Raw genomic sequence first — 26,718 nt, forward strand, 5'->3', positions numbered from 1 at the left:
GGGGGCGGGGCGGGCGCCGGGAGCGGCCCGCGGGGCAGGCAGAGCCGGCTGGCGGGGCGCGGCGCCCGGCCTGCCACCGCGCCGAGGCCGCAGCAGGTAGGGGGGCGGGAGGGGGTCTGAAAGGGGAGCCGGGCCCCGGCAGATGAAGGGCCGCGGTCGCCCGACGGTGGCGGGGGGGATGGGGATTCCGCGCCACACCTGGCTCGCCGCGGCCCCTAGGCGCTTCCGGCTCCTCGCCCTTCCTCTCTTCCCTTACCTCCCGTCAGCAGCGAGCGGAGCCCGGCAGGGGACGGAACCGGCCCCTGCAGCTCGGCTCGGGGGGTTGCGAAGCGGCCACGGGGCTCAGCCGGTGGCTCCCGATTCCCGTCCCCCGGGCGCTTTGTCGGGGAGGCGGTGTTTCCCCGGCACGGCCGGGCGGCGGGAGCGGTGTGTCGGGGCCGCTCGCAAGTCGGGACACGGGCACGGAAGCCCGTACCGCCGGCTCCCAGAGCGGTCTCTTCTCATTCCTCCAGGCCTGCGCCTTGCCGGGGGAGGTCAGTCGTCCTCCCGGCTGGTGTCACCTGCGCCTGCCCGGGGCTGCTGCGGAGGGGAAGGCAGGCGGTCAGGCCGTGGAGCGCCGCGCAGCCCAGATAAAATGGAGATCTTCCCTCGGTGCATTCAGGAATGCAGCTTGGATCTAGGGAGCTGGATGAGGGGAAGGAGAGAGCCTGATGTGTGACACTCCATTTTCCTCCAGCCAGGGAGAGGAAAAGGCAATGTTGTGGGAGAGGGAGGAGGCGAGGCCACGGGAGCTGGCTGCCTGCAGCCGGGCTGTACCAGCCACAACAAACAGGTGTGGCTGGGAGAGTTCTGATAAGCTCTGCCCGCCGCTGCTGCTCGGGCAGGTTATAGCTGCCCGTTCTTCTGCGTGTTGCGGGGCAAAGAGGGGCAATGCTACCAAAACCCTCCGATGGGAATTGCAGCCCATGTTTCCTGTCCGGGGGTTGGTGCTTGGACCAGCTCAAGCAGTGAAGGAGGGAGGGAGGCAGGAAGGAAGGATCTGTGGGCTCCCGATTTACATCAGTGTGGAAGTGGGATGAGCAATAAGGAGGCTATTCTCCTCCCAGCGCTGGTGTAACCGCGCCTATGAGTGTACTGTGAAAGGTTACAGGAGCCTGGTTATATCACCTTACTGATGTGCTGGGCCAGATCTTTGATGATGGTGGAAGCTCAAGCTGTGATCTGTGTGCACAGTGCTAGCAACAAGGAAATGTTCTGGAAAAGAGGTCTTTTTTTTTTTTTTCTTCCCCAGCATATTTGATCATTTCATTGATTGGATTCAGCTGCATGTTTCACTTTTTAAACAACTCTTTCTTCAGATCCTGAGTCTTACGTGCTGTGGGAATATTTTCAGGGCTGCAGAGCTCCTGCATGTGGCACATGGGCAGCAGATCCTGACACACACTTAACAACTGCTGATTGCCGCAAGAAATTTAAGACATGAACACAAAGTGCAAGTGTCAGTGCTGGGTCCTGTGGTGTAGGGAAATTTGGGAACTGCAGCTATGAACTGGTGTACGTCAACGCTTCATTAATATCTCACTGTTTGTTACATTTTTTTGTGTTTAGGATGTATAAAGATTAAGTGTCAAGCGCCAAAATGAGTGTGACTTCGTGGTTCTTGGTGAGCAGCACTGGCATTCGCCATCGGCTCCCTCGGGAGATGATATTTGTTGGCAGAGATGACTGTGAACTGATGCTCCAGGTAATATGGCTTTTTTTGTTATTTCTTCAGATGATGCAGTAGACGTCAGTGTATTGCTGGGTATGTGTAGGTGTTGTGTGTTTTCCTGAAATGACATCTTTTAAAAGGAACTTCCTTTTTTATGTTGAGTCTGCAGTTCCCATGAAGACTTCTAATATTTGTGAAAGTGCAAGTGAGGTTCAAATTGCCATGTCATCAGATGGATAGGAGCCGTAGTGGTGGGAGATTAATCAAATAGGTTAACTATGTTGATGCTACTGGAACTAGTAAGCCAAGACGTACCATTCTGTCCTGATCTGCAATTACGCTGCTGTTTTTTTGTAGTTTTTAATATATCCACTGTTTACTAGAATGCTTCATTTGAATGGGGGTAGTTTGCTTATTTTTCCCTTTAAGTTTGGTTAAATTGTCAGTGCTTGTATTTCTCATTTAGGTTTTTTTTTTTTTTATTGTGGTGGGAAATCCTGATGTTTAGTAGAGAAACTAGCTCTTTTGGTGGGGTGAGTAAGGTGGTGACCTCTTCCCAAAGTAATTGTGTTACTCGGGCAAACTTGCAGCTTCTGTTAGTGCTTTCCATACCAGCATGTGTCTCTGCTGGACCTCATTCAGCATATCTCAGGTGTTGACTGTGGTCTGATGCTTGACAGCATAATGTAATAGATGTCACTCCAAAAAAATGGAGCTGGAATCTTGCAAAGAGCTTTTGATGGGAGCACTTGAGCTCAGGAATTTGTAGAAGCTTGAAATTAATTTGGTGTTTCTGCAAGACCATGCTATGGGGGAAAAAAAAACTTTGATTGTACTTGCATGACCCCTGTTTGCCCCTTTACAAAGGTGGTAAATATGCCTTTTGGTTGGTGGCAAAATTAGGAAGCTGCCTGCTCAACAGGGACTCCCTCCTCATAATTTCCACTGCTAATCTGGTCACAGGTATGGCCTAAATGCTTTGTTGATGTACTGCCAAGCAGGCTGTGTTTGTACTTACTACAGGGATTTTGTGTGATGTATTAACAGTAGGTTTGTTCAGGGGGTATGAGTTCTTGTACAAGGTGTACTTGGAAGCAAGGTGTTGTCTAGCTGTAATAATGTATTACCATCTGCAGAAGAAGTGCTTGCAGTGTTGGTACTGCTCTGTTAGCTGGCAGTGAATGGCATAGGTGTACTGCGGTGATAGAGCCTGAAGCATGCTCCTGTTCAGCAGCAGATTGTTTATTTGGGCTTTCCCATGAATCACACTTTTATTTCATGCTTCTACGTGTCTGACTGGTGAGACATGTAAAGGTGAGACATTAAAAATGTCCTGATATTTTCTGTAAGTCTGCATTTGGCAGCTCAGGAACCTGATTGCTGTGTTCTCTTGCAACTTGGGGTAAACATATACAGTTTCATTATTTCACCAGAGGAAGGCTCTAGATTGCCTGTAAAAGCCAGCTGTTTATGCTCATAGGGTGAGTTACATGTGACCCTTTATAAGCATATTAGTTTACTATCTCCAGTAAAAAAAGTTTTTCTAGGATCACATATAAATTCTTAATTTGAACAGCACAGCACATTATTTATCTAGCCATTTGCTTATAGAGATGTTTTCCAGAGCTACCGTGGCCTACAAATGAGATGACTATAGTAAATGTGGAAGAGAGATTGTGAGCGGAGACTTGATACCGGAGCAAAATGGTGTGTGAGGAGATAGAGGATGAGATCTAAAAATAGACTTTTTCCTGCTGTGACTGTCCATGTCATAAAATCATTGTGCAGACTGGCACAATCATTTCTCTTGGGGAAAGCGTAAGAAGCAGGGCAATTATCACAACAGATGAACAGAGCTCTAGTGACAGTGTTTGCACCTGGAGTATTTCTGTGGTACTGACCCTGAAACTTTTTTGCACAGTGATTCTGCTTACGTATTTCAAGATTTTTGCTTTATCCCTTAAAGTGTGCAACTGGAAGCAGACTGGCAATATCTGGGGAGTGGACTGAATGACCTGGTCTGTGGTTTCAGTCTCTTAAGACTGTTACTGCTTAGTGATTTCATTGTGATACAGCTTCTGGTTCCATGTTGAGGCTCTGTGTCTTAGATGGTGCACAAACATACAACACGGGTATTTTTCCTGGAGACCTTGCAGTCTTGCCTTTCTCATTTTACTGTTTTAGGAGTGTCTTGTCTTCTGTTTTCTTGGAACATGTTATCTTAAGGTATCAGATCACTGAACACCAAAAAATAATGGCTTTGTCACCAAACAATCAAGCTTTTGTTTTGCCTATGATTACTTATTTCATACAAGTACTAGATTTGCTTTTTGGGTTAACAAAGAGATGAAGAAAACCAGAGTCTTAAAGCTTAATTTTAAGTAGGTTTGATAGTGGGGTAGCATAATCTGCCTTGAAATCTTTTATACCTATTAAGAAGATTAGAAATATTTTAAATGTTTTTGCAGCATTGTAAAGCTTCTAGTACAACTAAATGCGAGATTTACATTTATTTTGAATGTTAATGCATGGCAAAAGTGCCATTTAACATTGCTTGGCATGCAGAGTGTTGTTGCACGGTGTTGTTACACAGTGTCTTTACACAGTGTCAGGGGCTCAGTTCTGACGTTTTTCTGATGAACAGTGCTTGATTTCTTCAGCAGTCTCACTGGCTCCCTCAAGGTAACAAACAGCAGGCGTGTAGAAATCTAGACCTTCAATAACTTGCACTAGTGTGTTTGTTTTTATTGTGGGGGCTGGGGATGGTGGAAAGGAATTCTCTGAAAAGGTTTCCTTTTTTATTCTTTTACCAAAAGAAAGAAGGTTTTTGGACTATCAAACAAAGTAATTCTCCCCACTCCACTCTTCCCCAAAATCCTTCTTGGGAAGCATAGTTGCTCTTTTTATCAGCTTTGATCATTAGCTTAATGGGATGGGTATTTACCCAAGGGAATAAACATTTTGCAAACTTAGAATTTTCACGTAACCGTTAAAATCTTCCCTCTGTCCCTAAACAAAGTGTTCTTTGCATCTTTGAAAAGTGTAAATATTTAAAAGAAGGGAAAGCAGGGTCATAACTTCCCCGGTTTTGTGTGAGAGGGAGAGGGATGTTTACTGAAAAAATCGCCAAAGCAAAATGTTTAACCAGTGCTCCCTTGACTATGCCCCTCTCGTTAGAGCAGTGATTTGAGCATGCTGTTATCCTACAGCAGCTGAGTTTATATATATGAGTTACAGCAGCAGTAGGTATAGATGGCACAATGCATCTGTTTTATGCCTTTGTCCTGTGTGACTTTTAAGACAGCTTGACACTTCCTACCAGGAGATGCTTTTTTCAACTGCTTATAGCTCTACTAAACTTTGTAAGTGTTTGGCATGAGAGTTTATTTTCCAGGCATCTGTTTTAGGCAGTGTATTCTGGACACAATCAGCTGCCTTCTTTGGTCTTTGCTGTGAGCAGCTATGAGAAAACTAGCATTTTCTTCATGTAAACTATTTAAAAATGTCTTCAACCTGTTCTTTTAAGTTCTGGCATTGTACAGCTGGGTTATGATTTTTTTCAAGAGTGAATGTCTAGGTCAGAGGCTGTTTCCCCCCCCATTAATAATCTAAATGCATTTGAACAAGTTCCAAACATGTGAAAAAAAGAAATTGGTGTTTGCATGTGATCAGCAGGGACTTCTTTGGTACTATTGTCTAAAGTCATATTTCATCTGGGAGTGAGGTTAGTAAGGGGACAGATTGGAGGGCAGAACTGTTGTAGGTTGGGCAAAGAGGAAATAGGTGCGGGGATGTGCAAGGCTGGGGTTTAGATGTAAGAGGAACTGCACTAGATTAGATCAAATTGCACCTAGTCTGGTATCCTGACTCAGACAGTGGTCAAAGCAGCTGTCGAGGAAAATGTGAGGACAAGCCAAGAGTATAATAATGCTTCCAGAGTACTTGCTCAACCTCTTGACCCATGTTTGAGGAAGCCAGAGGCCAGATCTTTGCATCTGGTTGTTGAATTTCTACTCTATAAAGCCTCACCATGAGATTACGATTTGGCTGAGCAGGGAGGCACAAAGAGGAGCCTGTCATTTGTGCAGAGTGAGAGAAAGAGCAGCAGTAGAGTTTGGAGAAGTGGAAGGTGGTGCATATAGGGCAGAAGCTGTTAAGTGTGGGGGAAGTGGGCATTACAGGATGTGGCTGCTGGGTAGCATCTCCCTTGGGCCTGAGGTGGGTCAAGACTTGCTTTTATTCTGGTGTCAGCAGCTGGCTGCGGAATTTAGTAGCCCAGCATCTGTCACTGGTCTGTGTGGGACATCACATGCTGCTTATCATGTCAGTTCGTGGTATTTATTCATTCAAGTAGTGTAGGGGCTTGTGAGCTGAACATACAAGTTCATTCTGCTAGTGAATTGGATAAATGGTAACAATACTGCTTAAATAGATTTTTTCCTCTTTTTGTCTTGCTTTGGTTAAAAGGTAGGAAATGACAAGTGTTCTAGACTCCTAAGGAACATTGTTATGGCTGCTAAGTGTTTATAACTGCAGAGCAGTTATGGCATACCAGTGTGAAGATTGACTGTGTAATCCTGCTTCTGCCCCTGTGTACATAGGCATGAAGATGCAATCTGTTATTGTGTCATTACCGGATATGTTTTCCCCGCAGGATCTGTCCAGTGTTTGGTACACAGGGTGCACGATGCACCCTGCAAATAATGCAGTGCAGTGGTGAACTCTGCATGTATGACATCTGGTCAAATTAAGGTTACCTTGACCTAATATATCCTACCTTCCCTGGGCTGTGCTTGATAATATGATGTCTCTCCTACGTAGTTTAGTAAGTGTATACATAAACATGTGTGGATAGGTGTGGTGTAGTTTGTCTACAGCATTATGCTGGGAGGAAGCAGATGGTGTGAACTTGGTGGATTATCTTTTCACTGGTACTTGTAGGTGAATTCACTGTGGTAGGGAAGTCTGTCCATCACTCAGGTGTTTCCTGCGTTGGGAGTTCCCAGTAGAAGCCAGGGGGAATCTCTGCTGTGTTTTGTGTCCTGTCCTCCTTCCCCATGGAAGTGTGGGTCTGGAGTGGGAAGCTATTGTCAGGACAGGGTGGTGCCCCACTCATGCTGGTTTGCTGCAGTTACCCAGAGAGTGTAAACCAGTACCTAAGTTAGTCTCTGGGTGTTGGGAATTGCCAAGAATTATTCATTAGGTGTAGGTGTCTTACAGGCAGAAGAGAAAGGATCTAGCCTTGGGAAGGCTCTACTCTTTGACAGGTAGTGTTTCTAGGTGCCTGGGCAGCAACTATGGGAGGAAGGATGCCCATCCCATAATTCCAGGCCTGGAGTTGTTTTTCTGGCTCTTGCCTCTCCCATTATTTTCTGTTAATGTGCAGTTGATGGGAAGATCATGGTGTCTGATGAAATGTGTGCTGAGGAGGCTGGAGGCATGGCAGGACTGGCAAACCTGGGAGGGGAGTTCGTTGCTGGAGGCAGGGTAAGGAGAGAGGTTATGGTGGCACTGCAGGCGGGTGGCTATTAGGGGTGAGAGGATTGCTTGTGGCTGTCAATGTCCTTGAAGCTTGGCCTGTGGGGGAAGCGTTTGTTCCGCTCTGCAGTGGGCAGAGAAAGTAGGGACCCCTTCCACATCTGAGATCCTGATCTAGACTCTAGCATGCAGCTTGGCTGTGCTATAGAAATCCAGGGTTCTGTCCCACCTAAGGTGATGCTTTTCTGTGCCTCCTGGGTGCCCATGAAAAACAAAGGGAAGGACAGTGCATCCGTGGGCAGCATGTTCCCTTTCTGCAGTCAGTATCTGATGCTGGGTCACTTGGAGCTCATGTTCCACTTTGGAAAGGGGAAATCAGCAAGCAAACGCCCATTTCACCCCCAAATTAATGGGTTAAGTTTTTATGGGAACAATGCCAGCTTCTAAATCCCTTTGCCAAGATGTGGGGATTACAGTTTCATTTTCCTGGGGGATTTCTTTCTTTTGTTCAAGGCCTTATTTTTTGCCTGAATGCTCTGGCCCTGGTCCTGCCACAGCTTCGCTAATCCTGTGATCTTGGCTGCAGCAAAGCTGAAGGCAGGAGCTTCTGCAGCTTGGAAGCTGTAAAGTGAGTCCAGCCCCAAGACAAGAAGGCTACACTTGCTGAAGAGACATTTGTCCATTCAGGCAGAGTCATGTGGAAACTGGCAGCACATAGTCCTGTGAGTGATTGAGCTGCCTCTTGTGGGGGTGTCACACTTGCAACCAGCCTTGGGCAGGATGGAGCATCCACTAATATTCTGGAAAAGTACTGAAGTGTGGTCAAAGAGGGAGACCCAGTGTTCATATCTGTCATTAGATGTTATCTGAGGGTTTACTTTTGAGCAGCAAAAATCATATTTGAAATCAGAATGCAAGGATTTTTTTTTTTTATTTTGCCCTTTAAAAAAAAAAGGCTTTTTCTGTCTCCTTTCTACAGTAGGACACTGGGAGAGGTTTGTATTTCCTTACTGGGACACTTCTGCGCTGGCAGAAATGTAACCTGTTCACTGTGGAAAGTATTTGAGCAAATGTTTATTGCTTGCTGCCACCAGAATGCTGCAGTTATCTTGTGCCAGACGCGCACAACAGACTGCAGTGAGGAACAGGGAAACTGCTGTAATTTGTTTATTTTATCTCCAGTACCACGTTGCCTCATGGCACTGGCAGGGCTGAGGTCCAAATCTCAACCCTGAACAGTAGGCTTTTGCTCGTCGTAATTCTCCTGGGGAAAAGGTAGCATCTGTATCCATGTAGACAGCTGAGCTGCGTCTGCTTGGTGGCCCTGTGGGGAAATGCAGGCTGTCTGGCTGTATTTCTCCTCCTGCCTCCCTAAGCAGGTCTTGTTTCCTTGTGGGTTTTGCTTTGCATCTCTGCAGCTTGTGCTTTCATCCTGAGTGCCCTGTTCTGTGTATCAGATCCTTCACCAAACTAAGCTATGAGGTGTTTGCAGCACATGTAGCCAGTGTGATATGTACCTCCGTGGAGACTCCTGAGCACTTCTGAAGCTGCTTTTGCTGCTTTCATTCTAAGCAGGGGCTTTTGCTGATTTGATATGTGCAGTTTTGGGACTCACAAGTGAGCTGCCTAAAGATTGAAGATGTGGGTACCGGTATGGGACTGTCAGACCCAGAGGTGCCATTTCTGTCTCTGATTTAGCCTATCTGCTTAATATGATCTTGGAAGAAAGAAGAACTATAAAATAGCTCTGTCTTCAGATATATATGCTGCATGTGCATTTTGTCTACGAGGCATTTAAAATGTAATGCATTGGAGATAGATGGTGGAGAAGCAGGACAGCCTTATATTAGGAAGTGATTTGAATGTCTGGAAATGCAAGCCCTGGATGAGAAATGTTAGTGTAGTAACAAATCGGTGTCCATGTTTTCCCTTCAGACAAGTGTAAACGTTAATCAGTAAAGCACACATTGTGTTTTCCCGAGAGTTATTTTCATTTGATAAATGGTCTGGTGTTGGGACATGGTGAGAATGCTGTGTTCTTCCCTCATTCCCAGCCTCTTAGAGTGTAGCCTTATTTCTTGCCTGAAGATCACTAGTGCTTAGGTGGACATCTTTCTTCCTTGTCTTTTTTTCTCCTCAATGTCATCTGAGGTGCTCCAGCTCTGGTTTTGTTGGTTGATCCAAGCAGAATCTCAGTGATCCTTCCCAAGGCTCAGGAGTGCTGCTCATCCCATCACAAGTGCTTTTCTGGTGAAACAGGTTAACTGCTAGGGGGTACTTGTTATTTTTTGCTTTTGACATCTGGATATAGGCACTTTGGGGTTTTTAACACTTTATTAGGAAATACATTTTTTCTGCTTGGGCCCCTGTGTCCACTCCCAATAGATGGCTCAGCCTTGCCTTTTGTTGTGGAGGTTGCGATTGGAAGGGTTGGAAAGCACCTTAAAGATAATCTAGCTCCATTCCCCTGCCTTGGGCAGAGACACCTTTCACTAGACCAGGTTGCTCAAAGCTCCATCCTGCTTGATCATAAGCAAGGCTCAGTATTTGATGCAAGTGTGCATTTTAACCTAGGGGTTTCCCTTGTATTTGTGATTCAGTTGACTTGATTGAAGCTTTTCAATTTATAGATGCTTAAAATCTTGCCAGTGGAGTTGCAGACTGTTGGGAACTCTGCACCCATGGCCTGCTCTGTAATGTGTCAACTTGGGCTTCTTAAATCACTTTCTGATTCAGGTGGGTCATGCATTAGAAACCACTGATATGCTGGACTGAAGTGGCTTCCATAGGACTGTTCTCAAGCTCTCAGGTATTAACACTCTGAAAACTAGTTAGTCTTTTCTTTGGAAGTGGGATTGAGGCAGTCTGCTCCTCTCTGAAAACAAAACCCTGATCAGGCCCTGAGTTGCTGCTCTCACTGCACACAAGAGCAGTTTATGTTAAATGTAACTGATGTTGAAATAAACCACATCTCAGTTCTCAAGTAAGAGTGACCTTTGGCAAGTCTGCATCAAAATAAATAAGGTGTGAGTTTAGTTATTTTAAGTTGAATTTCCTTGGAGACAGGCCCTTAGGAACTCCTGCTGCTAGTTCCTGTGATGTTTGCTGGTTTAACATAAACAAAACTGAGAGAATTCCTCTCTGTCCACAAAAGAACGAAATTTCACAGAAGTGTGGTTTGTGTAACAGTTTGCCATGTTCCTCGTGTCTTCTTCAAAGAGATCCTGAGAAGTTGTATCAAGACTGGGGGTCAGATTTTGCATATCATTTTGACTCCTTTTGCAAAGGGTTGTCTTGAACACAGCTGAAACTTCCTTAGAAATGGGCATAGATTGGTTCTTTTGGTGACCTCTTCCTGCTTTTATGCAGGGTTATATCATGCTGCTGGAACACATCTCTGCTCCCCTGTGATGACTGTTTGGTTTGGGACCCTTGAGTAGCTGTAGTCAGCTGTTGTAAAATACAGCACCCCAAAGGCAGTGCTGACTTACATCAGGGTCATTTACGGGGCAAATTGCATTTCTGGGAGACAGCTGGTTCCCAGAAATAAACCCTTTTTTTAAATGTCCTGTGATTCATTTAAAATCAGATACCAAATAAAATCTACCTTACCCTAATTTTTTGTCTGTATTAGCTTTTTGGGATGGAAGCCTTTCTGCCATTGAAGGGGGGGGGGGAGGGGGTGTCTAGAGGATTGTCCTTCCAAATCTGTTAATTTTTTAAATGAGTCTTTATGACATACTGCAAAAAGCTAAAGCAAACATTGCTGCAAGAGTTAATCCATGTTCCCTTACATCCCAGTGGGAACAGTGGTGTGTACAATTTTGGGTAGCACAGGAACTGGGGAAGACCTTGCATCTGTCCTGTGCAGGCGGAACCTATGTGCATGTTTATCTTTTGAGTCCATCAGGGTGAAAGGTAGTTATATTTATGTCTCTGTATGTCAGGTCAGGTACAACCCCAGTTCTTGTAGCATCAGGTGCTGTGATACATGAGGCTGTGGCTGGAGATATTCCTGTCATCAGGGCCATGTGCCAAGGTGCAGGTCCTGGGGAGCATCCCTCAGCCATCCTTGCCTGGACAGTTGTTACCTTATGATGTGCATACCTGCCACATCACTTAGGCTGTTGCAGACTGAACTGAGGTGCTTCATCTAATGTGAACAGTAACAGAGAAAAGCAATAGCTTCTCGCTGCAAACACTCAAGACCTGTCCTATATTGAGGTCAGGGTCAGACGCCAAGTGTGGTGATTGCATGAGGGCAAGAGATTTGTGTGTGCCTCCCGGCGGGCCTTGCTGTGCTTCACTTCCCATTTTTAGGGCTTGATGTAGCAGGAGATGCAAGTGGGGTGTCCCCAACCACATTGTATCTGCCTCTGTTTCTTTGGGGAGCATTTGCTGTCTGAGCAGCACTGGCTGGGCAGCAGAGTGTCGACTGCTGCTTCATTTTTCATCTGGGATTTATGTGAGCTAACACCTTGCAAATTCAGCAGTGCTAAGTAACTGTATTAGTGAGGCAGCTGGAGGCTTGGAGTCACCTGCCCTCTACTTGTGGTGGCATGTCGTGAATGGTGTGAGGGATGTCACAAGGTGGAAGGGCAGTCTTCTGGCCAAGTGCATGCTTTCTTCATACTAGTACTTCGGGGTTATTCTGGAGGACAGGTCTCCTGGGCTGACATATGCTTTCAAGGGGGATGCAGTGACATTTATCAGTTACTGGGATATTGACAGTGTGCTTCACGTTGGCAAGGGCAGAAAAAATTCCTGCAAATGGTAGCAGTTTGTCCAGCAAAACCTCTGTATTTTCACTAAAGAATTCCCCTGAAACAAGCTTTGCCTCAACATGCTTGCAAGGAAGTAGATAATGCCTTGCTGAGAGCAGTGCTGTGGAAACTAGTGTGTTTATACTTGGGGAAAAGGGAAGCACTTTCACCAAGAACGTGTTGGTCAATGCCCAGGAAGAGGAGGATTTGCTGATTTAGGGACTGGCTTGTCTCCCTGCTCTGGTAGCATGTCCTACCCTCCCCTGCCCCAGATACCAGGGAGTTCTCGATGTTGTGTGTGTTCATGCTGTTGGAGTGACTGGTTTCAGTGACTGGTTGAGGTCAACTGCAGCAAGAATTCAAGTTATGAGAGGCAGATCTAAATACAGACAGTCTGGTGTCTTTAAAGCTGTAACACAATGTATTTCAAAATTATGTAGAGCTTTCGATCTAACACTTCTTCCTCAGAAATCTGACACTATTCTTGCCAAAGTGTCATTCTCTGTTCTGAAGATAAAGTGCATTTATTACTCGTGCATCGTGGCAAAGCCAGTGGCACCAAATCACTGTCCAGTTCAGTGTTCTTGAACCTAGCCTTAAATTCGATTTTTCCTGGAGTTCCTTTTTTTTCTCATTGCAAGTTTACTAACTTCTCTTCAACTTGGAAAACATCCTAGAATTTAAATAAGATCTGGGACATAATCCTGGGAACAGAATACATTGTTGTAACTTAAGAAAATGGTTTATCTTTCCTTGAAATAGGAATTAATCATCCTGAATAGGACCATTCCTAGTGATGAGGCCACCAGCTTTGGCTGGTGGAAAATGAAGCTCTGCTAGTTCACACTGAGATCCTGCCCCAGGCTTTCCATTTGGCTGGTTTTATTTTCAGTGTGTATTGATACAATTCATTGAAATTATGGCGTAGTCTTGACAGCCTTCAGTGATTTTTTTTTTTTTTTTTTAATTTTTTTTTCCCCTCTCTAAGTTGAACCATTTAAACAACCATGGAAGCATTTACTGTTAATCCTTTAGTTATTTGTAGTAGTAAATAATATTTAATCCTTCCTGCTTTTCCCTTTTCTCCCTTTACCCCATATCAAATTAGTTTAATGTTGAAATGTTACTTTGATTAACACTGTCTTATGTGTGACCAGTCTCACATTCATTATGCTTTTATTGCTAGTCCCGCAGTGTCGATAAGCAGCACGCTGTGATCAACTATGACAAGGAGAAAGATGAGCACTGGGTGAAGGATCTCGGGAGCTTAAATGGCGTAAGTAGTAAACCTCCTGGATTATGGAAGCAAACACGCACCATGCTGAGTCTGCAAGTGCTTGTACACTTAATTCTGTTGGACCCTTTTGGGTCACTGGAACTGTTTGCATGAGTTAAGCTAAATGTACATAATTATTTGCAAAGCCTGAGGTGGAGGTCATATAGCACCTCATCTTAGAAGAGAAAAGCTTTTGTGCATTTTGTATTTCTTTTTCCATTTCTGCTGGTGTCCTTGCAGAATGGTTCAGAGCTCGTAAAATCACAGACCTCTTTACAAAAGAGGAAGAAATAAATTTAGTCTCATTTTGGGGATGTTAACATTGAACTGGTGAAGATTCTGGAGCAGCTGTTCAGCATGAGCAGGGTGACCTAGCAATTCAGTTGTAAGTGCATGCAGTGATTTATGGGATGATGAAACATTGAATTTCTTCAAGGAGAAACTATTTAAAACCACCTTTTATTTCTCTTTTTTTTTTTTAATTTTTTTTTTCCTCATAAGAATTGCTCTTTTGCCTTCCTTGAGCCTGGTCTGTGTGAAGACCAAGGGGTAATGTGACCCCAGAACAGGGAGCTGAGCCTGCCTGAATCTTAACCCTTGTTCTGGTCCCAATTCACACCAGTGGTGTTAAGCAGTTAAGGAGGGCTTTGTCTGCCCACCTGCATTATGTGTTTTTTTAATATACCATTGTAGTTAAATCTGTCCTAATGTCATGGCATGCCTCTTCTTTGGCTGTTTCTTTATACCAGCAGAAGAATTCCTCTGCTGGAGCAGGTCTAAGTTAGATTCACATAATTGTCTTCCCAGTAGGGGTTTTACTGCAATCATTGTTTTGGGCTTAGAAACAGAAGCCCTCCACCATCACAACCACAAGACAATCTCAGAAACTTGTACAAAAACAGTGGCTAAAGCAGATCTCAAGTGTTCTGCTGCTTCTGGCATCTGGAAACAGTAAGAATGAGTGTTACTCCTTCTCAGCCTTATAGGTGAAGGCACAGAGCAGTGCTGAGATGGGAATGTTTTCAGTAACTGGTCTGGGCTCTAGTTGGATCCGTGGTTCCAAACCTGTTGTATTTAACTCCTGTTGGCAAAATAGCAGCTGAAAATTCTGCTTGCAAATAAGGGAAGGATTGTACCACTAATTCTTTTCTATATTCATACAAGTTTACAAGATTTTAGTGATCGACTTGTGCTCTGAGAGGCAGTGGAGTAAAAAGAGTTACCACAGTGCCTGCCTTCTGCAGCTGGTCAGATACATTTCTGCTGGAGAAGACTGTTGGGGCCAAACTGAATTTCTTTAGCATGAAAGAAACATAAGTCCTTATTTGAAAATTTTCATCAAAACCTGGTTTTCCCCCTGAAACTAAAGAAATTGCTTTTAAGGACCTAGATTTTTAATTCCACTTGCAGAATTTGCTTTTATTTTGAGTTTACTTCATGGCTTTTCAACAGTGCATTATATGGCTTTGCTGGATAATCTGGTTCTTATTAACTGTTGAAATGTTTTATATCGCTTTTATTATAATGTTCAACTGATTCTTAAGTCTATGAAGGGTCTTTTGGTTTTGAAGGTAGCATTGCTGTCTGCAGTAAGCAGTTTGCTTGGCTTATTTTATTTGAAGTAACCACGGGTGAATAGGTAATGACATCAGATTGGGTTTTCTTGCAGACCTTTGTTTTGCAGAAAATTCACTAAATAATTATTCTTGCTCCGGATGTGACTCTTGTGGGATTTTTAAATATTATAAAAAAATCATGAAAATTGGAATTCCTTGCCTTTTAACCAGCTTCACTGCTTTTATTCTGAAATTGCAGACCTTTCACTCAGCTATTCTGTAAATTTCCAGGAAGCTGAGGGCTGTTGTCTGCTGAAGTTTTAGTTTCCTGCTTTAGCATTTATTTTTCCCCTGTGGTTAATACTTGGTCTTATCATGGATATTTGGCTTGGCTGAGGTGAGAAGGCAGAAGACTGTGCCTCAGTGGTGAAAGCATGTAAATACATTTTCTAGCATAATTTTGATTCATCTGAGCATAGCTGCATTTGCATTGAGGCTGCAAAGAGCCAGCAGTGGGTTCCTGGTCTGTGAGACTGGGTGAATCCCACCTTGTGAGATAGGGAAACTCCTGGTGTCCGTGTCTGCCCTGGCTGTAACTGGGAGCCTCATCCCTGTCAGCATGCTGGTACTTTTTCAACTGAGTTCCTGATTTATTTTTGTTTTTATGCGGCCCTGGTTATTACAAAAGTGTGTGGGTTTATTTGTGGAAGATGACCATAAGTGCTTGATTTGTTCCTCCAGTGTTCTATGAGAATTGCTCCTTATGGGGTCCCCGGGAAGGAAGGCATCTGTGACATCCCAGACATTTGTTCACAGTTATGAAATACATTTCTTGTACCTTTATGAGGATAACTTAATTTCTTTGAGCCTCAATGAAATGTCTGGAGCATGGGAAAAATGAGTGTGTGAATCTTTTATGCGAGGGGCCTATTATACTGACATATGATATCTTGGACAAAGTGGCCTCAGACATCATGGTGTTGCTACTGCAAATACTTTTTTTTTTGTGCATTTTCATTTTCCCCTTCCTCTATGACAGGCTTTGCTTGTTAGATTATCAGGCCTTCCAGCTGACACCAGTGTTGTCTGACATCTAGCAGAAAGCTGGTTCCCAGCTCAGTAATTAGAGTATGAGTTGCATTGTTTGCTGCTCTTGTTGGATGTGGAGGGCTGAGGAGAGCTGAGAGCATCTGAAGTTCCTAACTGCAGGCACCTCATTTACCTGTTTAAGTTGGGGACTAAAATTTCATTTGCAGTTGGTGGAAAGGTGAATCTCCCTAGAGGTCCTGTCAGAGCACCTTGCTTTGAAGCATAATTGGGGTGCTCTAATTTGCCCATGGGAGCTACTTGCTAGTGTTGATTTTTGTAGGGAACTTAGCTCCTTGCCTCTGGCTGACTTTGTGCTAGTGTACCCTGAGTGTATGCAGTGTGGTTAGCAGATGGACCGTGGTGCCCTCCAGGAGCCCTGTGTATTTGGGATGCATCACTGTGATACCGTCAGTCAAAAACTATTCCTGTGCTTCTTTCCTGCAGACATTCGTCAATGACATGAGAATTCCAGACCAGAAGTACATCACCCTAAAACTGAATGATGTCATTCGCTTTGGCTACGATATCCTTCTCATCTGAAGAGGGAGTGGGACACTGTCTCTGACTGGATTTTTGCTGTTTGCTCTATGGGGAGTTAACAGTGCTAATGGTGACTAATGAATAAGGGTGTTTATTTTCCCTCCTGGAGCCTTTGGATGGCTCATAAACTTTGGTTTCTCCACCATGGACCTGATTCAAAGCATACTAATCATGATGAATCATTGGACTTTGAACCAGGCTTTGCACTGCCAGTAGTGACTGTGGAGTTGCCTCTTCGGTCTCTGTGTGGCAACTGTAACTGGTACAAGTTGGGGAACAAATATATTCCATATGCTTTTGTATAAGTTAAGATCTTCCTTTTTTTTTTTTTTTTTAATCCAACTTGTGTGCTTTTGTCAATCATTTCATCCAAGCACTTGCTTTCAGACAATTTGCAGGTTTTCAGCATTTAGCTCTGGGGCTTGTTGTCAGGCTCCTGACTTTATCAGCTGAAGTTTGCCCATGAAAAATTGCTTTTGCCACAAAATACAAGAGCAAATCTCTCATTTTCACCAGCAAATTTCCCCTTTATTGAGGGAGGCTGGGCTGCAGTTACTACTTTGTTTACAGAGAATTCTGCTAGTGTCTGCTAAAGCACCTTTGTCCCTTTCCTTTTTATACTGATGGGGCTGTATGACTGGATGTAAACTAGATGTTTCATTCTGAGCCTACAGAGCTACTGGTAAGTAGAGGCTCCTATTGCTGCCTTTTCATGTTTTTTTATTCACTTTTTTTCAGTTGCTTCTATCTGCTAAACTTTACCCACTCAGGCTGAATTTAGAAGTAGCAGGTATCTTCTCCAGGTTTCTTTTTTTGTGGGGAAATTTCACTTAAAAACAGTCCAGACATTTCTTAGAATAGAGGCAAAGTTTTGCCATTGGGTGGGGGGAAGTGTTTGGCTGGAAAACTTTTGTGCATCCTTGACCCCATGGCCACATTCTTGTGCCAAGCAGTTTTCGCTTGGCCATTCTGGAGCCCTTGAAATACTCCTGACGTTGCTGGAGTCCAGATAGGTGAGGTACTAAGAGGAGACTGAGCCTTTCTGATCTTCAGATGATCTGGGCAGCTCAGCTCTAACACCTGACAGTGCAGGAGCACTCACAGTTGCAGCAGGGATGCTTAAATTGATGTGTGTGCAGTCCTGGATCTGCTGGAAAAGAGGTTTTTCTAGGCCTTGTGTAAGGTTGTACTCTTGGTTCTGGTCTTGCTCTGTCTCTTGCCATTTTAGATGCAAAAAAAATCCTTGCATCACAGTGGTATTTCTAATTTTTAGAAGTGAGGTAATTGCTGAATCTTAAAAAAAAAAGAGAGGCAGATTATTTGCCTTTAGATTGGTATTTGAGCAACTTGCAGCTGATGAGGATTACAGGAGAACATGGTGGTGGTGGTGGGGATTCTGTGATACTGAGTAGCCCCTTAATGGGTGCTGTCTGATAGAAGAGCACTGTCATTTGGGATCATGTCATTAAAGGTGGTGTCTCAGTGCACATGTTATGAAGCCTCTTACAGTCCCACAGCAACCTCAGTTCTAGCTTTGCAAATTGGAAGGTATTTTTGATGTAGCTGATCATGTATCTTCTGGTCTTTAGATGTGTGGAGAAACTCACAGAAGATTTGCTGTGAACTGTAGCCTAGTGAAGGCGTAAGCCAGTGCCTAGAGCATGGGTAGGTTTTAATGGCTGTGATACAGGTTTAAACATTTTATAGAAAGCAGTTCTGAGTGTTAAGCAGCTGAGTTGAAGTTTAATCCTGCAGCCCTCACCCTGATATTCATGTGAAATGAATGATTGCATTTATGAATTGTAGAATTTATTGTCACCAACAGGAAAATTATAAAGAATTGCAGGTCTTAGTGCTATCTATTTACTTCAGCATAGTTAGTATGGCAGTTACAAACTCTTCCTTTCCTTTGCTGCTTCAGTGCCACTCTTCAGTAGTGTCTTCTGTGCATACCACACAGCTTGGTGTGGATGGTAGCATCTCCTGAGGTCTGAGTCAGCTGTGTGCTGTTGCATAAGAGCGTTTGCCTCTTTTCCATTTACAGTTTCACATACAGGCTGTGCAGATTCCCTGCTATGCCAGTATCACTTGGTTTATTTTTAGTGTAATGTTTTCCATCTTTCCTTTTTCCTCCCCTTTGCGCTGTGCAGCGCTGATTGGTTTGTTCGTGTTGACACTGCCATATGCTTCCTTTATTTATTTATTTTTTTACACAGTGTTGCTGAGGATTATTGCCTAGGCTCAATCATGTTGAATGCCTCCATTCCAAAGAGGTCACAGCAGCTTATGACCTGATTTACTTTTCATCCAGGAAACTGCAGTGCCTGAAAGGCTTTGTCAGGGAAAGAGAGCATGATAGTGCCAGGGATCCCTGTAGGGAGCTGGACTCTACTGTTCCCTTGTCCAGAGCAGACTAGATTGCCTCATGTTGGCCAGGATACCATGGGGAGAGAGTGACCTGCCTGGAGCTGCCAGCTGGGTGGAGAGGAGTGGGGTGTGAGTTGAGTCAGGGTTCTCGTTGCTCCCTTGGGTCCTGCACGGAGCTGCTAGTGCTCCCCCTAGTTTTTCCTGCCCTGCTCCCCTTATCTGTTACCCCTCAATTGACGTGGGTCTCGCCAGCAGATGTGATTGCATGATGTCTTGCAAAACGTGCATGGCAGAGTCCGTGATGAGTTACAGAAGAGGCAACTTTTAGTACCCTGCAGGTTTTAAGCTTCTCTGATATTATATCTTGTTTTCTTTCCATGACTAAGTGCTAGATTTCTCTGTCCATCCAATTTGTTTGCCATTTCCTTAATGAGTGCTGTACATTCAAACATGTATGTCCTGGAACAAATTCAACACAAAGTCCCAGAAGAAGCATTAAAGGTAAGGGTGTCTGGGTGCAGGTGCATTTAGAAAAAAAAAAAAATTAACTGCTCTAGTAGTGGCCAAGCAGACCAAAATATTAAAATACCCTTCATAGCAGTGAAATGTTCCACAGTGTGGGGCTTTCCTTGCATCAGGACTTAATAAAACCTTCATTTGAGGAGAGATACATTCCCAGTTACCTTGGCTCTGATCCCTGTGCTAACACGTAGATGAAGGTGTTGATGACTTCATGACTGCCAACAGAAAAGGTTACTAAAGCTGTAACATATTAAAGAACAGCCACCACATAAGCCTGTGGACAAAGCACAGCAGATCTTCCCTCCCAGAAGTGGAGCACAGATGCCTCTTTCTTGAGCTTGGTGGCTTAGACCAGCTCCATCACACTTCCTCCGGCAGACTTAAGTTTAGTTAATTTATTCCTGTATATCATCTAATTTTTGCCTTTGAGCTCCCAATTTTTACTTACTGAGCAGTCCTCTTTTGAATGAGGTGTCTTTTTAAACAAACTGTTCAGTAGCAGGTACAAAATATTCAAGCATCCTCTTATCTAAAGCAGAAAAGCAACCTCCTCTAGGCAAGAAAGCTGTTATGTTCAGCTGAGGGACTGGGCTATCAGTGCCAGGCATCACTGTGTGGCTAGCAGGTACTGTCTTAGCCCGGTTCCATGTTTAGGACTTGGAGAGGATTGGAAATGTAGCAGCTGAAATCGGGAAAATGATTCTTTGAATTTACTCGGGGGGTAATCTGGCTGGCTACACCCTTTTATTAATTTACTTGTAATAAACCCACTTGTAAATAGCTCATTTACTATGTGGAGCCTGTTTTACTGCACTTTCCTAGCTGGGGAGAGGGTTTGGCAAGAAATAATTAAAATATATTTTAATTGCCTTTCCTGAAAAAATGAGATAATGCAGATGACTGTCCTGAAAGAATTTATGATGTTGCTTTAAGAGCAAAGGCGATTTCAGGATTTGAATCCTGAGTGAGAAATGACCTAAGTTCTGATTCTTCTCAGTTTATTCTTTAAAAGGTTTTCTAATTAAATATTTTGCAGAGCTAAGTCACAGTGACCTTCTCATGGACTAGAATTGTCACTTAAGTCTTCCAAATGGGGAATTTGAAAGCCTCTCTGCTGGCATTTCTGCTGTATTTTGTAGCCTCTACTCAGGTGTGCTTGCTTTCTGTTGCAGAACATAGCTGCAGTGTTTGCCTTTGCATGATCTGTTTGCAGGGAAGGTTTTCTGTAGGCTAGCATACAGATTGTACTGGCACACTACAACTGTTGCTTGTCTCTGCAGCATGAGAAGTACACCAGCCAACTTCAGATGAATTACAAAGGCACGGCAATGAAGAGGGCAGAGCAGCCCATGGAGCACAGTGGCTACACAGAGTCCCCGCAAGCAAAGCTGGAGAAAGGAGAGAGGAAAGCAATTACAGGTACTTGCTCAGGAACCAGTTAATCAAGATTCAGAACAAAGTGCAGCTTGAGCCCTGCAGTGGGTCATGATGCTGACGTTATGGTGTTGTGGGTTACATCTAGGAGCAGTTCCAGAAGGGTCATCTTTCTAAACCTCTTGAGTACTCCAGACTCAGATTTTGGAGATTCAACCTCCAAAAAAAATCATGGTGTGATGGCACACACTCCTTGTCACTGTGTGTGTGCTTGAGAACCTGTGGGCTGAGCAGGTTTGGTAAGTTCTTTGGCACCTGTCTGGTCTGTTTTAATTTCCTAATTATGAACTGGTGTTTGAACAGAGATGGTGACTCAGAGTAGAAAATGTATGGCTGCCATGGCATGGTGCTGGCAGGCAGGCAAAGAAGCAACAAGCCATTTCTTTCAAAAGCCCAGCATGGTTTTAAATGGCTGTACTTCCTAACATACTAATGTGTGGGATTGAAACTGACTGCCAAACTGGAAGGTGCTTGCTTCAGGTTCACTATTCCCCAGCCGCAATCCTTTTCAGTTTGAAAAATTCCTTTTGTTCCTCATTTCTTTACCCACTGCTGCCCCTTTAAAGTCCCTTTACAAACCTTGCTTTTTCCCTGTTCCCCATTATGGTGGGGATGTCTTGGGTCTCAGCCATCTCACCTGACTTCCTACCTGCCCTGGCAGGTCTCTTCCCAGTTTTGCTCAGGTATCAGTTGGTGGATTTCTAGAGCTTGATGATGCATAGGAAGAACAAATATGGTTTCAAAGCATCCCAGTGATGAATGACTGCCAGTGGTGGTCTTGTAGCACCAGGATGGCAGAGTGATAGGAAAGCTTTAGGGTTAGCAGAAAGCCTGCCCGCTGGGTCTGTTGGAAGAAGAAGCAAGGAGGTGAACGGAGGGAAGAGGGTAGGTGGGTAAAAGAGGTGAGATAAGGATAGATACAGCAGCTTTCTAAAAGAGTGTACAACTTCAAGTAAAGCTGCCAAGGCTTTATGATAACTAATTGGACTGGGTTAGCTGACCTTAATCTCCCATGCATTGTCTTTATGAAAATCCCTTTAAGCTGACAGAGTGTACTAAAACTGTAATTTTTCTCCCTGGTCTTGCTGTTGCCTTCAGCTGTTCGTGGAAGCACATGGGCATGCACCCATGTGCCTGACTCCCATTTTCTGCGCTGCAAAACCTTTTTTAGTGTTGCTTCAGCTGTGTCTGTTGCCCACCCCCACGGGTGTGACGTTTGTGACTTTGCCTCACAAGCGTGCAGTTAAAGGGATGAAGTTGGTGTTGATTAACCATGACACGGCAGAGGGTGAAAAGAGGTGAATCTCACTGTGGGGGAAAGCTCTCCAGCTGCCTTTCAAGGGGCATGGGATACTGGGCCAGTTTGCCAACAACTGGAACCACGGTGTATTTGCTGCTGCCTGGTTGCATAAAACTTCTCATTTTTATTTTTGCCACCTTCCGAAAAATTCACAAGTTGATTTTAATATACATAGCATAAGCAGGTGATATTTGGAACACCTTCAAAGTCAGGATGTTAAGTGACTCTTCAGCAAGGTGACCCATTTCTCCAGCATGTGGTTCTCAGACCTGTGTTATGTTTCTGTCATCATCAGTGAGCGCAGACCATGGGTCTAAACCAAAAAGGACTGTGATTACTTACTGGGGACCAATGCTGATGTCATGTGCAGTGGGACTTAAAAAAGTAATCTGTGAAGTGCTGCTAACTCCACTGGAAGATGGAGGAATTCAGGACTTCTTGTTGGAAATATCTTGCTGGATTGGACTGAAGCCTGTTTGAGCAAGAGAAGGGAGCCTGAGCATTAAATCAATACCTCACTCTCCTAAAAGCATCTCTGTCATGTGAGCAGAATGATTATTGAGTCCCTTTTTTCATCTGCGATGTGACTAATTCACCTTGTCTTTGGCTGCACACATGCACAGTTCCTTTTTGGCTGCTCAGAGGAGTGGCAGCAATTTAAAATGATTAGTGGAAAGAAGAATTTGGTATTCTCACGGGGAGTGGGCTTGCTTAGTGGTGGCACAGGGAGGCTTTAGGGAAAGAGCTGTTTCACTAAGCCTGTAGGTATTTGGGAATTTGCATTGACTAATTAAAGCAAGGTCTGGGGTGACAAAAGCCTTTAGAAGGATAGCTTCCCAGGGCCTGAGTAGAAAAGAGGCAGAGGGAATAGCAAGCTTTCAGGGAAGAGGTTTAACAAAACAATGTGAACAGTTATTGCTGCATAGAAGTAGGAGGAGGTGTGGGACTAAAGATAAAGAGATCCAGTGGAGTGAATGGGAAACAGCCATTTAGTCTTTATGCTGTTGTACTTGCAGCTTTTGTGTGTATGTAAGCAGAAAATCATCAGTCTTTGTGAAATATTTGGGGTGAGGAGCTTGGTGAGCCCTATGGGTTGGATATGGATAAGAGAAGTGCCCACAGTTCAGCTAATTAATGCTAAAAATAGCCATCAGCTTTCATGTTTAAAGCCTTAAGCAATCAGGAAGTCAGGTATAGCCTTGAACTGAGCAGACTTTAACTCACAATCCCCATCTGTTGCTACCTGAGTTGAGGTACTGAATGAGATAAGCTACTTTGTGGTCTTCTGTTCTCAACACATAGCTAATCCTCAGGCTGATATTAATTTATTTAATTTTAAAGGGGAATAGATAATGCTGAATCTGATGAGTAACTTCTGAATAACTGCTGCAGGCCTGAGTTTCCAGGGGTGGAGGCTGCCTGCAGCATCTAGCTGAAATGGGCATCACCAGCTGCAGGAGCAGGACTTGAGCCAGGATCTGTGAAATAGTCTTGCTCACCAGGTTAGCATCTGTGTGTGAAAGCACTCAGTCCTTTCAACTGAGTGTCCAACTTGAAAGTCTTGTTGGTGTCCGAGGCTGAGGTCTAGCAGGCAGAATGGACAGAGGCAGTGGGCGTTGTGCCCAGTTGTGAAGTGGTTTCCATGGACTTTGGCTGCTTTCCCCATGAGATCATGGTAATAGCTATTTAGGCACACAGCTCTACCCTAGCCTTTAATTTAAGGAAGTGGTGGTGGTGTATCTGTTTTTTGTCTGAGCTAGGGTAGTGGTACCTGCAACATGTTAAAGGTTTGACATGTAATTGAGACAAATTTATGATTATCAGTCAGATTTGAAAGCCTCTGGGGTCTGTCTGTATTCACAGCAGGTACATAAGGCCAGGGCTCAGGTTTGCCATGCACATGTGAAATAAATACTGCAGCAAAGAGTCAGAGAATGGTTTTATGGTTATTTCTCCTAGGTCTGAATTCTCTATTTCAGAGAGGAGTTAAAAAGCAGAGATGTAAGGAATTAATTTTAAAATGTTATAGCTAGATATATCTTTTTTCCCCCTTAAGGCCTCTGCTGTAGGAAGCCTACTCTGCATCTTCTGAAGATGGACAGTATTGTTGCTAATAATGAATCAAAAATGGTTTGAGTTAAAGCAAGCTGGGTTTCTCATGCTTTTGTTATGACTTGCTGTAGACGGCTTCAAAGCTGATGTGCTTCTGTCGGCAAATCAATTTATCATTTCTGTCTGAGTCATGATGGCTTGAAGCTTTGTGTGGAAGCGCAGCCCTCAGTCCCCTCCTGACCACAGGGGACACCCTTGTGGGAAATCAGACCCCTCTGTAGTGGGAGCTTTGTGCTAGTCATGAAAGCTCTTCTGCCCACTCGCTGGTAGAAAGCAGCATTAACACAGGCTTCCTCCTTGCCCTTTCATCACCTGGATTGTATTTTTCTTCCTGCCTTTGTGTTCTGTGTGATTCATTTCTCCATAAATGCATCCTTTGTATTGACACATCTCATTTTCTCTTGTTGTGGTGCTTCTCCTTCAGCTGATCAATAGTTCTGTATTAATTTAGCAGGCCACGTTCCTATCAGACTTGTTAAACAAATGAACCTCCCTTATTTTATGCTAAAACAGTCTTCCTTTTTTTTTTGAGTGACTGCCCCAAACACATATCCAGGAGCAGAACATGTGTATGTCAGTGGTCTTCCCTCTATTACACTGTCACAGGTAGCTCAGTGTTTATCTGGCTGAAGGCTTGTGCTGACCTCAGCTCGGTTATCTAAAAGGATGGGTTTTGGACTGTCTGCCTGAATAGATGAGCCAAGAAATATGTCTAAATGTAATTGGCACCATCTGGGCAGCCTGGCACAGAGTGGAGAGAGGTGGTAACTAGCTGCCATCAATTGGAGGAAGTCTCATGTCATTAAAATGACTGAGCAGTTAGTTTTCACTGGTGTTCCTTGCTTCACTGCTGACTTGGACAAGCCCCAAGTCTCTCTGCTCTTGCAAGAGCTTTCATTTTACACTAAAATATAAAAGACAGGCAGTAGCTTCAGGATGATATGTGAGCCTTGGGACACAGGCAAGCACACTGCTCAGGACACTGTGAGTCCAGGTTGAGATTGCTACCTAAAACACATCCCCTCTGGTAAAGAGCAAAGCCCCCTGGCATAAGTGTGTATGTAGCTGCTCCCTGCCCCACTTCTGTCACATCCATCTGGTCTAGCTGCCTTTCTATATGCCTCCCCCTCCATCCTCCTCCCTCCCCTTTTTATACGATATTGTTGTGTTAGAGCTGGAGCAGGGAGAGGCATCGGGTTGATTGTGCCTGCAAATTAGAAGGGATGGAAGCTTCTGACAGGAGCAGGGCAGCAAGGTCATGTAGCTCTTCTGAACTCAGGGAAATTTTGTTCTAGCTCAGGATCTGGCCACTTTCAGCAGTAGCTGAGAACGAGGGTGTCTGTGTCATTTGATAATAAATGCAGACTAATATGAAGGCTCAGTGGAAACATAATTGCTCTTAAAATGTTGAAACTGTCCCCAAAGAGCAAAATGCTGACTCCTTAGCTTTTTATCTGTGCTTTTTGCAGTCTTTACAATGAAGTTCCAGTTTATTGTGGAGGCTTGGAAAAACAAAAGCAAACAAAAAGACTACAGAAGAGGGCAGATGCGTTACACATGCTGTAGCTGAGTGTTGCAGGTGGGGCCTGGCAAGCTCTGTGTTGTGGGGCAGGAGGGACCTTCTGCTGCCATGCAGTGAGTGCAGCAGAGTGGCTCCCCCTCTGGTAGCCACAGGTGTGTGTACTCTGGCCAACCTGGTATGCTCTTTGTAGGTGCTCCTTGACATTGTCCTGGCGTTTTGACTTTGTGCTAGCTTTTGTCAGAAGGGGAAATTGGGGAATTTCCAGGCATTTTTTAGGGTTTTTTAGGTGGAGGGGGAAAGTTGAATTGAATCATTAGTCTTTACAAATACTCCTTTTATTTATTTTTTTCCCTCCCTTTCACCTTTCCTTGCAATCCCAATGTTTCCTGTGTTCAGTATGCAGATGGCACAGAGATCTTGAGGCTAGAGCAGCTTCTGGGAAGGAGTATGTCCTGCAGGATGCATGCGAGCTCTCTTTGCTTGTTTCTGCCGCTTTGGAAAAAAAGTAAAAAATCTTGGACTAGGCAACTAGAATTTTCTAGAGTAGGAGGACTTTGGGATCCCGTGAAGAGCTGGAGTGTGCTGGAGGGATGAGCTTGTAATGAGGCAGCTCCTTGCAAGGTGCAAGCAATAGCAGCACCCATGCTTGGGAAAGCTGCTGCGTGTGCAGGATGCTCTTTGTATTTCATCTGTAGGGTAGTATGCTCAAGATTGTTCCACCAGCAACTTAAAATAAACAACTTTTGTAACTGGTCGTATTAATCTGAGACAGGTATCCAAAATCTCATGTGTTTCTTCATGGCTGAGCCCTTCACTGTGCCTCATTGAACTTTTTAGGCATAAGTTACCCCAGACATAACTAGCTGTTAATGGATTTGTCCATCACTCCAAAGTCCATCACCTTCTCCCTGATTGCCTCTTGGCCATCAACCCTAGGATCATTACCTCAAATCAGAAGGGGATAATCCATTGCAGTGTGTGCCCAAAAGAAGTGCCTGATGTTAGCAGAGCAGATCCTGTGTGGTTGGGCTGTGGGTCTAGTGTGCAA

At 44.3% G+C, this 26,718-nt stretch overlaps 1 protein-coding gene across 2 annotated transcripts in view; it reads left to right on the forward strand.

Annotated features, from left to right (window-relative positions):
- The window catches only part of CEP170B (centrosomal protein 170B), a 58,387-nt gene continuing 31,669 nt past the window's right edge, over positions 1-26,718 (forward strand). Inside the window, exons 1-7 of one of the 2 annotated variants that reach the window (XM_061464159.1) lie at positions 21-96; positions 737-832; positions 1,609-1,744; positions 13,139-13,228; positions 16,318-16,404; positions 19,231-19,281; positions 20,583-20,721. In XM_061464159.1, the coding sequence (XP_061320143.1) occupies positions 1,640-1,744; positions 13,139-13,228; positions 16,318-16,404; positions 19,231-19,281; positions 20,583-20,721 (472 nt within the window). In that variant the 5' untranslated portion in view covers positions 21-96; positions 737-832; positions 1,609-1,639. Of the gene's footprint in view, positions 97-736; positions 833-1,608; positions 1,745-13,138; positions 13,229-16,317; positions 16,405-19,230; positions 19,282-20,582; positions 20,722-26,718 lie in introns of both variants that reach the window. The other variant, XM_061464160.1, reaches the window with a different exon arrangement.

This window comes from Pezoporus flaviventris, unplaced genomic scaffold, assembly GCF_033815535.1.
Source record: "Pezoporus flaviventris isolate CSIRO_AGI_PZ_B2104156 unplaced genomic scaffold, CSIRO_AGI_Pfla_v1 ptg000036l, whole genome shotgun sequence".
Lineage (NCBI taxonomy): Eukaryota > Metazoa > Chordata > Aves > Psittaciformes > Psittacidae > Pezoporus > Pezoporus flaviventris.